The 15,309-nt window shown below is 43.4% G+C and overlaps 1 protein-coding gene across 1 annotated transcript in view; it reads left to right on the top strand.

Annotated features, from left to right (window-relative positions):
• Positions 1-1,492: 1,492 nt before the first annotated feature.
• RFX8 (regulatory factor X8) overlaps positions 1,493-15,309 on the top strand; it is a 31,471-nt gene continuing 17,654 nt past the window's right edge. Inside the window, exons 1-6 of the mRNA XM_058018701.1 lie at positions 1,493-1,584; positions 4,928-5,051; positions 7,810-7,871; positions 9,333-9,419; positions 13,672-13,722; positions 15,189-15,252. Of these exons, the coding sequence (XP_057874684.1) occupies positions 1,493-1,584; positions 4,928-5,051; positions 7,810-7,871; positions 9,333-9,419; positions 13,672-13,722; positions 15,189-15,252 (480 nt within the window). The remainder of the gene's footprint in view (positions 1,585-4,927; positions 5,052-7,809; positions 7,872-9,332; positions 9,420-13,671; positions 13,723-15,188; positions 15,253-15,309) is intronic.

Consider the following 15,309-nt stretch of genomic DNA (forward strand, 5'->3'; position numbering starts at 1 on the left):
CAGTATTTGCAGGAGTATTTGCTGTCTAAATGTCCCACAGAGGAGGCCAGTAGACTGCAGACAAACAAAATCAAGACCAAAAACTGCAGCTACTGAGGGAAGCTCCCACAATCAGCCATTAAGCACAGTTATAGATGGCAGACTGGGCTGGTTACAATGCATATACTGACACTAACCTGTGCTTTTGGCAGACAGCATTTTCAAGGCTTTGGTTCAGGGGCCCTTGTGTGAGCATCATCTTCCCATGGGCTTCTCAACACAGCATGAGGCTTCACAGATTCAAAGCAACCTGTACCATACATGACATCTGTGTGCACTGCTCCTCAAAAACAAGGTACATCAAGGGACCAGAAAACCAGTAACCTGCCACTTTAAATTCCCTTTCCCGGCGTCGTGCTCCCTACCCCCACTTTAATACTGCTGTCTACCAACGTGTAGGCTTTGGTCATACTGTCATAAGGAAGGAAGCAAGCCAGTCTGTGTCACACATGGGGATTTCAGGAAGCTAATTAACAGGAGGGAGCTGTGGGAGTTTCTGAGAAGCTGAGCTCTGATGTAACCCAAAGCCATGGACTAGTACGCTTTTAGATGCTCCAGCCATACATAATTTATGTTTGTCAGTCACATGGCAGCAAAGCTCATTTTGCATAATGGATACTTGTGATGGAAAAGTGCTTACAGGGTTTCAGCAGAGGAGACAGACCTTTCATCTATCTGTATCAAAGAGAAATTAAACAATTATGGGAGTTTTCAGCATCCCTGTTGAAAACTCTGAAAGAAATGCTTTAAAGATGTGAAAAACCTTGTAGGATGGCACTTGTGATCACAGAATCATACAATGGCCTGGTTGGAAAGGAATGGAATCAAATCATAGAATGGCCTGGTTGGAAGGGACCATAAAGATCATTGAGTCCCAACCTCCCCTGCCACGGGCAGACCTTCCACCAGACCAGGCTGCTCAAAGCCCCATCTAACCCGGCCTTGAACACTTCCAGGAACGGAGAATCCACAGCTTCTCTGGGCAACCTGGGCCAGTGCCTCGCACCCTCACAGTAAAGAATTTTTTCCTAATACATAATCCAAACCTACGCTTAGGTTGAAGCTATTCCCTCTTCTCCTGCCACTAGGTGATATTCAGAAGTAGCGCCGCACGATCGGCTTTCCGATTTTCACAGAATTCCTTCTCTCGCCTGCAGCTCCTACAAAAAAACCAAACCCATCAGGCGGCGGAGCAGCGGGCGGGTGCCGGGAATGCCGCGTAGCGCCCGCCCGAGCTCTCCGCAGGGCGCGGACAGCGCTGCGGGGCCGTGCGGGACGGGACGGGCGCGGACAGCGCTGCGGGGCCGTGCGGGGCCGTGCGGGCCGTTCGGGGCGCGGACAGCGCTGCGGGGCCGCGCGGCGGGGTCGCTGGGCCGCGCGGGGCGGGCGTTACCGCCGTCCGTTACCCGCCGGCCCCGCACGCCCCGGCCCCGGCCCCACCATCGCGGTCCCAATGGAGGACGCGGAGCCGCAGCCCGTCCCGGAACCGGCCGACATGGCTTACTTCGGCCCCACCTCCCTCACGTACCTCCCCGTCCTGCAGTGGTGGGTGCTGGCCCTGCCCGCCGCCCGGGGCTGAGCGTGGAGCGGGGAGGCGGCGCGGCTGGCTGGGCTGGCCCGGGGGGCTGGCAGGAGCTGCCTCCCACGGGGAGTGCAGGAGTCCCGCTTTGAACTCTTCTCGAGGTTTCGTAGGGCAAGAGTGTGGCTTGCTGCAAAGGCCCCGTCATCATGGTGATGCATAAACGGTACCAAGCAAGCAGGGAAATTTCCCCAAAAGACCACCTAGTGCCTCGAGCCTTGGTGATACAGAGGTGGTTTGACATGGGGGAAATGGGACTTTGTCCCAGCCTGCCCGCTGGCTGGGATCCGGCCCCCGGCAGCCAGCCATCCATCCATCCATCCATCCATCCATCCATCCATCCATCCATCCATCCATCCATCCATCCATCCATCCACGGGCTGGGATGGCTGCCGAGGGAGGATCCCCCCGGCTCCACCACGTACTCCGCTGCCTGGTGGGCTCCTGGAGCACACAGGTGGCTGCGAGCAGGTGGCACACGGGCACTCGGGGTGATGCTGGATGTTCGACATTCTCCAAGGTTATTTTTTCTTGAGCAGAAGGTCGAACTCCTTAATGAGACACTTTGTGTAGTGGAGGAAGGTTGACACAATTGTTTTCTTGGGCTTTGAGAAGAGCATCATCTGCCATGTGACAGCCACAGAGAAACCAGGATTACTTTGCTTGTCTCCCCAAGCACAAATGAGTCCTGCTCATAAATAATGTTACAGTGAAACAGTAACAGCACATACAAACTTTTAACTCATCAGCAAGTGATCCTAAATAATTTTACTCCCCCCATCAGTCATACCTGAGCAGTGGGAGTTAGTCTGTGTTTTCCCTGGCATATAGATACCACTGCTCCCGTTTTGAAAGAACTGAAGGAAGAGATTCCTGCAAGGTCATTCATCCAACAGGTCTGAGACACAGCATAAAACTGAATCATAAGCAATCCTTGAAAGGATGAACTAATGATTCTTTTCATCATGACAACTTTCATTTCATGTTTGGAAAAATTTTGAATGTTCAGCTTCATTTTACAGTTGGTGCATTTCCAGCAGCAAACCAGATTTTGCTCTAGAAATGCTTTAACAGCAGATTTGCCAACCTGTATGATGGCCTGGCTGCTAAAAGTTCAAATAGAACAGGTGGCAAACTCTAAACATTTGCAGTCTATGTGAGGTCCTAAAATCAACAGGATAAAAAACCCTTCAAAATGTGTGGATAGACAGTAGATGAATGGAGGAGGTCTTTCCCCCTGTGCTTTTTCTTTAACCTCTACCTTTCTGCCTTACCACACTTTCATTTTTATTTTTTTGTCTTTTTTTTCACAGTTTTGTTTTGATGCATGCCATAAAAACTCAGGTTTTGAACACCTTGGGGCTAATAAGCAAGAAGAGGAGTGCTGTGCTCTTTTCTGTGCAGATTGCTTTCCTGATAGAAATATTTTTGCATTATGTGTCAGCACTAAGAAGGTGTTTGACTTATTATTTCAAAAAGACTGGCAGCTTAATAGACAAAAAAATTCACGAAATGGATTTCCCAAATACTTTGTTGCTAAGTAGTTAAATGCTGAGGAAAAACTATTGGCAGAAACCAGCTACTGGAGCATGAATTAATTTCTTATGCACTTCCAATGATTCTTGTGATGTTATATTAAGGATGAATCTGAACTTAATATTAATCTCCTCTGAGACTGCTCAATTGTGAAGAGTTTTGAGATGCTCTAGAAGAAAAAGCACTTCTGCCTGCTGGGAGGCAGGACGCTTATGTAGAATGAATTTCATTTACCTTTTAGCCTTTTAGATGATGGGAAATGCCCTATTAGAGCAGCAGATCCCCTGTCCTTGGGTGCAGGTTCCTCCTCAGGTGTAGCCATGAAGCCTTTGCTGCTGGATGGTGGGGCTGGAGGTGGTGAGGAGCTGGCAGGGAGCCCAGCAGAGCCTCTTGGGTTGTTGGGTGAGGAGATGTCTTCAAGGAGGTGTAGGTGAGGCTTTTGGGGGTCTTTTGCTAGGGAGAAGGAAAGCTGGGAAAGCAGATAGCATTCTTAGTGGAAAGAGGGGAGGAGGCACAAATAACAGTGAGGTAAACATCATCAGCTTCTTGCTCAGTCTGTTCTAGCAAGCCAGTTTGCTGCAGACCTTCTCCACTGTCCTCTGACAAAGCAACTAAGATAAACAGCTGGGGTGCCTGAAGTGAGGGTACTAAAGCAGAGGATGCTGACTTGAAGTCCAGCTGACTTATCACACCTGGTGAATTGAAAAGTCTGCTTCCCCAATGAGCTCAATTGTCAGTAAGGACACAGTGAGTAACTGGCACTGTGCTGCACAGGCATTCAGCTGATAAATTAATTAAATATGCATAAATAATTTGCTAGAACGGAAACAGAGTCAGAGCAAGAAAGCGCCGTGATACGAGCAGCGTGTCATGCCTTGAAAATTAATCCCTCTGCCCCTTTGATTCAGCTCTGCTCCCGTATTTGTACTGTAGCCTGTTATCTTCTGACATCAAAACTATTGGCATTATTTTATAATTAAAGATCATTTTTTTCCTGGTGAAAGTAATATCTTAGGCTAATAAGTAACCAAGTTTGCATTTCCCTTACCTTATTCACATGAGTAGTTGCATTTACATGACTGTAACCATTCTGATTAGTAGGATGAATCAGGGAATTGGCAAAAGGATAGATGTTTAAACAGCTAAGCCTGTTTCAGTCCTGGCAGTTCTGTTATATAGTAACTGTGAATTAAAATTCTGTTCTCCTATTAAACTTGTCCTAAAATCATGAAAACATAATGTGGTCCTTTATAGTTTGTGCACTCTGTCCCAGAACACCATATTTAACATTTTAGGTGAAAAAAATGCTCATATTATTATTTTTGGTATAGTGGATACCCTTCTATTTAGAAGACTGAAGTTAGATCCTTTGATATAACAACATTTTGCATATGAGAAATTCTAATTCTGTCTGTATTGGTGTTAATGTTATAATGGTATTACTAAGTTGTATTGTTTTAATTTAAAAATTATGAGAACTAGTTAATTTCTTAGCAGAATCTCACATGACCTCTTTTACATGTTGAAAACAAGGAAAATAGGGCTTTAAAAGTTAGAAATAAACAGAGACTATACATGTCCATATATATATGAAAAAGTATATTGTTTCCCAGGATACAGAATAACACAAAGGAAGTAGCTCTTTTTGATTCTATGCTTCTATAAAATCAGAATGACTGTTACAGAGTTCACTGAAAATCTAATAACTATAAAAATCTAACAATTCTTTCTTCTAACTCTGACATAAACCAACTGATGATTTTTGTTTTAAAGGCTAGCTGATAATTTCTATTTGTGTGGAGGATGCACTGTACCCTGCCGGCTACTATATGAGCTGTATATTGAAACCTGCAATCCAGATTTCAAGATTCAAGTACATCCATCCACCTTTGGAAAGGTACAAGGTAGATAGGATATACAAGATAAGAAGTAGGGATGCCTAAAGAGAAAGCCTGATTATCAATTTTACACACTGCATATCAAAAGACATTAAATAACAAGGAACAATGAATATGTAATGAATTATGCTTTTGTGTTTTCTAATGTGTTTCTGCTAAGCCTTCATGTAGATGCATTTCTACCAAAAGAAAGGGTATTGTTTGGGATGCAGTTTATTTTCTTCAGGGAACTGGTGCACGATACACTAGCAAAGATTTCTTTTGCCAATATATTTTAGAAAGTTTTACAGTTTTCTTTTTTTAACAGCAGAAAGTTATGCAATTCATTCCAATGAGATGATTCTTCTGTCTTTAAAAGACACCTTTGGTTGTTACATAATTTTATACTTTCCCTTTTCAGTATACTTGAGGAGATTTTGCTCCAAACATACCCCAAAAAGTTGCTACAGAATCATCCAAGCAAAACAAATGCAGATGTAGAACTGAATCTCCTTCTAACAGTTCCACTTTTCTATTACATAGAGGTTGATACAACCCATGGAACAATTGACACTTAGAAATCCAAATTGCAATCAACACCATAGCTATTCAATCTTTTTTAAGAAATTAAGGAAGATACTGTGATTATTTATTGTTTAAGACTTCTTATTCAGACTTCAGAATTTCCTATTTTATATGGCTAACTTTCTGTTAATTTCCATAGTAAGAGCTACTAAGCATTGTTTTAACACAAGCCCAAAATAATTTAAGTACAAGTTGTACCTGAAGTCAATTTCATTTGTATAGCTAACCCCATTCTTTGAATCATTTATCTCAATTCAGTTGAATCTAATTCTTTTACTGGATAAGTTAAATCACTTTTGCTGAAAATTAATATTTGAGTGAATGATCCAGTGTAATTTATTACCACAGCTTAATGGATCATCGCCCATCAGCTAAGACCGTGGATAGAATTTGCCTGGTTCAGCATAGACATTGGCCATGAAGCTTGTCACCTTAAAAGTCTCTAGGTAGCCACTGGAGAGAAATAAGTAGCTACACGTTTCCTCACACTAAATGAGTCAGCTCAGACAGCTCAGATGAAAGGGGCCTCTGCCCTGCCATTTGTTTTTCCCATTGACTGCAGTGAGTATCTTAGACTCCTCTGCCTTGTAGCCATGTAGATGAGATTAATGCTCCTCCTGTACCCTTCCAGTGCTCCAGCACGGCTGAGTTACCACCTGTAAGCCAAGCCTTGGTGTGGGTTACCTTAATGTGCTTGACTTTTAAGCTGGGATAGGCACAGATGAAGTGTGAATCTGGTCACACGGGAGAGCTGAGCCAGCCAGAGCTGCTGTGGGCTGGTGCTTGCAGCTATTTTGCTCACAGCCTCAACCAACCCAGTGCATTGCAGTGCAAGCTGGCACATCCCAAAGCAGCAACCCAGTGCATTGCAGTGCAAGCTGGCACATCCCAAAGCAGCAAGCTGGGCTGCAGCTCCCCAGTGCCTTGAAATGGTGTGGCTTTCTGCAGCAAGAGAATGGACCTTGTAGCAAGAAGCCGAGTAGAGCAGGAGCTGCAGCAATCCTGGTTTAACCTGAGTGCATGTGTAATCACTTGCCACAGCCTATAATGGGCTGAGCTATTAATAATTTACCAAGCTGTAGTAACCTGACTGTGCTCCATGTGTGTGGACTACAAGGGCTTTTGCAGCCCAGCCCCATGTGGATCAAACTATGGTGGTTGAAGGCACTGCTAGTCTCATCTGCCCTGTCCCTCGGCCCAAATCCATCACTGTCTCTGTAAGGAATGGCAGTCTGAGGAAGGATATGTCTTGTGCCACAAAAACCTCAGTTTCATAGGCTGCTCTTTTAGAAAAATGGGATTATGCTAAGCTATCAACTTGAGAAAGGGAGCAGCTGGGGTGGGTGCATGCAGAAACATGCAACGAACAGGTCAGTCATAAACCCTAGAGGTGCATGTTGATGGGTTCTTTATCAGGCCTTTGGACCAACAGCACACTGTGCAGAGTGCAAGCTTTGTGCTGCTGAGTGGAGACTCTCCTTGCTCCCCACTAACACAGAGTAAATCCTCTGTTCCTGCTATATTGGGAATATTAGAGTGTCCTGGGTTAGTCCTGGACCCAGGCGTCCTGAGTTAGTCTCTGTTAGTCTCAGGACAGCTCATGCAGAATAATCGTAGTGAAGTGGATTATAACCCTGACAGTATCTAATTACTCTATAGAGCCCAGCCTTGGCAGATGCTGCATGACCTCAGTTCACACCACCACAGTGGTCAAAAGGTTGCTTTGCAGCTTGATGATTCTTGTCCTTTTAAGACAGATAAGTCTGGCCCTATCCTGTCAGTACACCTTCCAAGAGTATGTGGATAGGTGAAGCCTTGTGTAAGTCCTTCTTTAATGAGTAAGGCTTGAAGGTCTGGCAGAGTATGGGACCATCAGGGCACCTTCAGGTTCCCCCAGCTGGTTGATCCTGCCCTGGCTGCAGGGGGTCTCGGTGTGAGCACTGTTTTCTAGTGCAAACTATTAAAAAATTCTTACCTGAGAGAGGTAATCCTTTAAATTATTAAGCCTTGGATCCACAAATGCCTGATTGAGTTTAGTTCAACAGTTACCATTTGAGAGGTATGTAAGAACAGGTAGCCTGGAAATTATGAAAAGCAAACAAAGTGATTAAAGACAAAAAAGTGTGCCAGATACATTTTTGGATCTTTGAATGAATTTGCCAAGTATTTTTAATTTTCTGTTTGTTTATACAGCTTATTCAGTTAGTTTTTCCAGGCCTGGTGACAAGAAAGCGAACCACAGCAGGGAGCATCAGGTACTGGGTTTTTGTCCTTTCTTTGAAAATGTTATTTATAACTATTCTAATAAAATTTTAAAGTAAGTAACTTAGCAGCCCCAGCACTGTAGTATGGCAGCTGAATTGTTGATTGCAAGTCTGTAACACAACCCAAGGTGCAGAGTAATTCATGGTGTAACCAAGGACATTAAAATAAAGTTAATTCCATGAAAACCACCAGATCAGATCTGTTTTGGTAAGGCATGAATTCCAGATTGGATTGCTTTTTAAATGACCTTAGTGCTCCAATTTGTATTGGCCATTAACAGCATGGTTTGCATGAAACATTTGCCAGACATCACAGCCTTACTGAGAGCTCTTCAGACACTGCATCTCTGGGCCTGGAAAGACTGGCCCTGGGATGCACAGGGGTGGTGATTAATGATTAATTATTAATGTCTATATTGTGCTTTTTGTCCTTGCACACATCCATGGAGTGACCCAGCACATACTGATGGTCAATGGAGATATTGTACAGTTTCAAACCATTTAAATCAGACAGCTTCAGGTCCTCCTCCAAAATGTCCTTTCTTTTCCCTTCCCTCTCTTCTAGAGCACAGAGAGTTTTGTTATTTTTCATATCCAAAGTTATACTTGCACACTGAATATCCAGACTAGGAAAAGAGATGTTTTAATCTCGTTGAGGCTGAATAATTTTACAAGCATTTTGTGTAGCTGTCAAGTATGGGCTTTGAGAACAACATGCCCTGACTTGTCTCCACAAGTCTGGACTTGCATTCAGCTTGAGCCGAGAGATCCTTGTGGTTTTTTGGGAGTGCCTCTCCTCAGACACTCGTAGGCTCCTGCCCACAGCAGGCAGGGTTTGGGATGGTGTTTGGTGGCCTCCATGCTCTCTGTTGCCGTCAGCAGGGGGTTCCCTGCTCTGGCTGCAGGTGCCCCATGCAGGCGCCGCTCCCCTGGCCCGCAGCTGGCAGCACCCTGGGAGCAGAGTGATGCCTCTGTTTCTCACTGAGCTCAGATAAATCTTACAGAAGGTCTGGCACTTTGCTTGAGTTTTAGCTTGCCATGACACTGATGGGCCATCCAGTCACTGAGCTGCTGTGAATGGCCGAGGAGCAGCTGCACTAAGCCCTTCAAATTCCGCGGGGATATGGGGACCTCTGCCTGCTAAGTCTGTTTCCTGACTTCACTAACTGTCCTGTACAAATCTGAGGCACTCCATTCACTGGCTTAAGTTTTATTTCATTTAGAAGAGGGTATTACTGCAGGGCAAAAACTGTTAAAGGGAGTTTGGAAAAAGCTTGTGTAATTATTTACTGTTTGGGAAAATAAACATTCAACAGAATTTAAAAGACAAATATTGCTTTTCCTACTTCATCTTTTCTTGATTAAACAATATGATCATCTGCTTTCAAAAAAGGATTATGAATTTGCTGACTTATTGAAAATCATACAGTTAATACTTTTTTAATTTTCTAGATATCATTATGATGGCATAGCTATCAAGAAGGAGTCTTCCTTTTATGCACGTTTCTGCTGTCTTCTGTATGAACAAAATTATCTCAGGTTCGTTTTTAAAAATGTTTTAATCAAAAAATGACACGACTGTCTATATGTTTTCTATCTATGAAAATCTGTAAATGTTCTGTTGAACACTGACAATAGCATTATGTTTTTCTTCTCATTATAAACACTGTGAAAGTGCTGTGCCATTAAGTGCTGTGCCCTAATAGACAAGCTGCCTTTTGGAAACAGACACTGCCTAATTAGACTTCCAAAAATTGGACGTTTTAGCCACATAGATCTTAAGAGCTGGAACTCATGCTGAACCTAAAAGAAAAGCTTAATATGTTAAGACTCTAAATGGGAGCTCAAAAAAAACCCCATATTGAAATGGCTTCTTGACATTCTATCACCTTCCTCATTAAACAGCAGGCTGGAGAAATGTATTACATTATAAATGACTGTGCTGTTTTGAAGAGTCCTACACACAATCTTGTTATCTGGGGTTTTACTGCTTGAAGCAGTACTTCAAAAATACTTCATTCACTTGCTTTTAAAATATCAGATTTTAAAATCACCTCTTGTAAGAGAACATCAATAAGAAAATGTGTAAGACAATTAAAAATGGATTGCAAAACTTAAAAGCTAAAGTCCTAAAATGAATGTAAGACACTATGGTAGGTTAAAGGGTAGACAGGAGCATATTGTGGGCAGGAGAGGAAGAATTCTCATGGTTGAACTCATGGTTCAGATAAACAAACTACAGGCTTGAATTTCTTCCCCCCAAAAAAAGAAAAAATGAAAAAAGAAAAAATGCTGCTATTCTGCAGCATTTTTACTCTCATTTATACTGAAGAAAAAAATTAGGTGCAGTTTGTGCCTTGGACTTTGAAGACCAGGTTTGTATCCTCATTCTTACAGTCTTGTACATTAGTTTAGTGTGTATATATGGAGATACATCATTGTTCTGTGGCATGAATGCTAGGGGCATACAAATCAGTCTATAAGGACCCAGATATCCGGTGATGCTGAAACTGTTTCAGTGATATTTTGTATAATATTTACTTAATTGAGTGCATGCTTTGGAAGAACATGGAAAAATTACACCCATAGGTTTGTTGCCTTTCTTCACAGGTTTTATGGCAGGTAATGTTGCAGAAGTCCATAGAGGGACAAGGATAAATGTTGAGACAGGACAGAGGATCAGGTTCTGTAGATGATTGACTGGCAGTCTGTTGTTGTGAGACTAAACAAATTATTCATAGGAATTTGAGGCTGGTTTCTCATGTCACACTTACTGAAGGGGGATATCCTTCACTTCCTCTGTACCCAGTACCCAGAACAGGCCTAAGGTTTCACATCCACTATGAGGAAAGCTCTTGTCCACTGTTTAAGGGATATTGCGGGTCTCTGGCTAAGTTTCTGCTGGTCTTTCCTTTTCATGGAAAGAAAGGTGTTTCCCTGTGTATCACTTAAAAATAGCAATTTTGATTGGCATAAAAGGAAAGCTGATTGCTCTGGCCATATGAGAGCTGAGAGAGAACAGAATGATTTGAACTGTTGCTCTTTTTTTCCTCCCAGTGTAGAAACATGAGAGAAAAAATTATAAAGTAGGAGGAACCCAAGAAGCAATGTTAGCTGAGTTTGGGGCAGGTGCAGAAAGGAGGACTTCAGCCACTGCTGGGAGACAGACACAGCACATCTGCCAGCAGAGCTTCTGTCTTTGTCCCTCCTCATGGAAATGAGCCATCTCCTCTGTGGGCTGGGGAACACCCTGCAGGTCCTGTTAACCACAGGGGAGCTGCTGCCCTGGCTGCTCCAGGCCTCCTCCTCCTCCTCCTCCTGCTGCAGGGAGTGCCTGCCCAGACACTACTCCTAAAACACTGTGTTTAATTTGGCCAAGGCAAGGAATAGGATGTGCAATGCAGGGAAAGGACTGACATCAACCAGCCACCTACTGATCTGATTTTGGTTCTTAAGATAAACACCTGTCCTGTTGAGAAAGGCTGAGGGTTGGTGTTCCTCAGCCTGGAGAAGAGAAAGCTCCAGAGGGCCTTAAAGCACCTTCCAATACCTAAAGGGAGCCAACAGGAGAGCTGGGGAAAGACTTTGTACTGAAAAAGGGTAGGCTTTGGTTGGATATTAGGAAGAAATTCTTTATAATGAGGGTGGTGAGGCACTGGAACAGGTTGCCCAGAGAAGCCGTGGATCCCCATCCTTGGAATTGTTCAAGGCCAGGCTGGATGGGGCTCTGAGCAACCTGCTCTAGTGGAAGGTGTCCCTGCCCTTATCAGTTGGACTGGATAACCCTTGACAGTCCCTTACAAACCAAACTACTGTATGATTCTGTAACTATGCAGATTAAAAGAAACCCCCAAAATATAAAGATCGTATTCAGAATAAGATCATATTTCTAGTGGCAGTAGAAAAGTCTCTTAACTACAAAATTACCTTGTCCGATGCTTCCTTCATTAAACACAATTTTAAGAAGACACTAAAATGTTGAGGCAAGCCAGACAGCTGAAATTAGAACAGCTTCCATTCTAAATTCAGCTGTCCCAAGCCAACATGCAGGCCCACAACACCTGGGCAGATGGGTGTCACAATTACTTCTTAGTGTCTCATATAGCACAGCAGGAGAAAACAGAGAGAAAGCAATAGAAAAGCACAAAATGCAGCCGGAGGAGGATGAGTAGCACGACTCTGAAAGAAATAATTAGGTCACATACTAAAAAAACATCTGCTTCAATCAAATAAGTGAGTTAGTTTCCATTTGGGTGGAGTTTTGTAAATTTTTTGCAATTAAGTAATGAAGGCAATAACTCATCTTTGCTGTCCTATCAGTAGGGCTCAGTACTTTTTGAAATCACCAATAATTTTTCATGATCCAATAAAATTGATAAAACCAGCATTGGAAAAGTCTATATTGTTTTTTACTTAAAAAATTGAAATTTAGAAAAAGTAATTAAAACTTGATGACTCTTTTACCTGCAAGAAGAAATTATGTTCTTATATAAGTAATCATATGTGTAAACACAGCAGGGTGTTTGACCTGTAATGTCAATTTTTGAGAGTGTATTTGTGTGGAAATTTCCAAATCAGAGTGAAGAAGATTTATGATGTAGCATTTCAGTGCAGTCCAGTGCCAGTCTGCTGTCCAGACCCCTCTAATGGGATAACTTCTCTGGCTTGTTGCCACTTCCCTCAGGCAGAGGCTGGGGGTATCTGTTTCACTGGGGAAGGTGTCCTAAACAGCTACTGTGCCCTCCCACGCCTGAATAAATTCCAACATGCAGATGCTTTTTCTGTCACACCTACCAGCCAGGAAAGTGCATCCCTGAGCCCAGCTGAGAGACCACAGCATCCATCAGTCTGTGGGGTGGCAATGGCTCCAAAATTGTGGACTATTTCTAGTTACTGCAAAGGATATTTCTTGACCATGATAGCCAGCAAGTGACATGGTGCTGGTAGTGAGGAACTAGGCTTCTGAAGGACCTGACAGCCTGGGAGCTGTGCTTGTGGCTGTCACAGAAAGGGCAGTAAGATTATAATGGTTTGCCTTTAAATACAAAGAAGGTGCTTGTATTTTGATGGTGAGTGGGACCTTGGATGTGTCAGGGTTGGAACATATCCACATAAGGGCTGATGAGGATGGTCTGACACAGCACCTGTGATTCATTTAGAAATCTTCAATGCTTTGAAGATATGTGTACTACTGCTCTGATGATGGTGCCATGAAAATAGTGTAAATATATGCAGCTGTAGTCAATGAGGTCCACAAATGTATTGCAGACATGAGGGAATATGATTTGTATTACAACAGAATGTGTTCCCTCTTGGAATGGGAGCTTTGAGGACAAGCCCTCCCTGCAATGGTACCTGGTCTGGCTCAGAGTACAGCAGTGTTTAAAAAATGTCATTGAATTCTGGTTCTGTAAGAGCTGGTTTTTTCATTCTAGTAATAGGCAAGGTTTAGGCTCCTGACTGGCTAGTGAAGCAAACGTACTAATTTTTCATTTAAAAAAATTATTTTGCTTCTAGCAAATTAACTTTTCTAATCTCTGTGTAATCTGACAGTCAACAGCATGCACATTCACCTTCCCTTCTTTCATTTTTCTTTTGTTCTTCCCATTTGCATCTCTGTTATTCTTTATTTCATCCCCATTGTTGTATTTCCCATTTTAGCTTTAGTTCCCACACCATAGCATCACCCAAACTCTGCAAGAGAGATGGTGAAACTCCTTGTGATTTTTTTGTCTCCCATTTTCCCCTTCTCCCACCCACCTCCTCTTCTGTGTGTTCTGTGTGTACCCAGGCACTGCTCTCCGGGGGAAGTGAGCATCTCTGATGTGCAGCCAAGCACCAGGTGAGTCCCAGCCCCTGTGGTAACAGTGGGAGGGCACAGAGCTGTTTGCCAGGGTTCCATAGGGATTTGCAGCTAAGCAGCACCGAGCTCCTGGCTGGCTGCTGGGGCACTCCCTGTCTGTCCTGGGTGTCCCTGTGTCAGGGGTTGGGAGCCGGGCTGCCCAGGGAGCCGAGGCACTGGAGGCAAGCTGTGCTGATCCCTGTTGCCATAGCAGCAGCAGCAGAAGATACAGCTGGCTGCCTTCTCAGGGAGAGCAGAGCTGGAAAATATTCATTAATTTTATTTCACAGGCTTTAGAAATCTTTAGGAAGGACCTGTTTGAAAGAAGTGTTATGAAACATCTCTACTTACATGTGTTTCCTTTGTCCAGTCACCACTTCTAAAATGTTTGGGCAAAAGAGTCACCAGCTCTACCAAACATACTCAGCATGGATGTTGTGCCCTGTCTTGGGCAGCCAAATTGGTGGCTTTGCTGGAGCACAGCTTTCATGACAGAGTAGGGCAGAGGGAAAGGGGGCAAGGGCAGTCCTGTGGATGGCAGAGAGCGCAGAGGAAGCATTTCAGTGGCTGGAGTTTGCAGGAGGATAAGTTGTTACACTTGTCCCCTGTCCCTTCAGGGTGTATGGTGGTAGCCTGGTTTGTAATGCATCCCAGCAGTGAAACCCAGCAGCCAGGTTCTGATCAGACAGCCTGCCACCCTTCCAGCCAGCCGAGTCCAGCAGGAGCCTTGAGTCTGAAATGCTGTCATGGACACTGAGCAGGGGTCAGCAGCAGATGGAGGCTTGACTGGAGACATCCAGTTTTTACTGGCAACATTGCCTCTGCTGCCATCAGCCTCAACAAGAGAGGCAGGGAGAGAGCTAGGAGACAGCCCAGCAAGAAAGCAGCCTGTTGTGCCTGCTTTCAGCAGCAAGCCAGTGGTCAAACCTTCACAGGTCTGGGTAAATTCTGGCTGTGTGGAACACCATGGGCAACTTGAAAAGTAAATGGGAAGCAGTCAGAAACAAAATGCCATCTAAACTTATGTGTGATGCAGAAAATGTAATAACTGTGAAACCTAAGCAAAAGGATTATAATGTTTTTGTTATTTTCATATTTGTAATTATAAATTATATTTGTAATTATAAAATAAGTCATTACCATTCCAAACCAACTGCAACTAGAAATACAGACCCATGGTTCTGGTGCAAGAAGTTCAAAGACATTGCACTTTTTAACAGTCAATTGTCTTTAAAATTAATGGTTCAGTTTAATCTTAAAATTCAGAATTCAGAAAAATTGGTCCCAGATTTGCTAGAAAATCATGGGATTACCAAATAACAGGAAAGGGAGCAGGGTTTGTTTTCCAAATACAATTCTCCAGCCGAGTGTAGTCTATCCAGTTTGAGCTCATTTTCTTGCTAAATACAGAATGAATCAGTGAGCTTTTGAATGTTTGCTTTTTTCTGTTATTTATTTTGTCACAGTAGAAGTTCCTGGAGTTCTGAAAATGCAGCTGATTACAAGAAGAATAGACAAAAAAAGGGAACAGTGAGTTTCAGATACCTTAGACATAACAAAATGTCTATCTGTGTGTTTAATTACAAC

The sequence above is a fragment of the Melospiza georgiana genome, chromosome 2 (assembly GCF_028018845.1).
Source record: "Melospiza georgiana isolate bMelGeo1 chromosome 2, bMelGeo1.pri, whole genome shotgun sequence".
Taxonomy (NCBI): domain Eukaryota; kingdom Metazoa; phylum Chordata; class Aves; order Passeriformes; family Passerellidae; genus Melospiza; species Melospiza georgiana.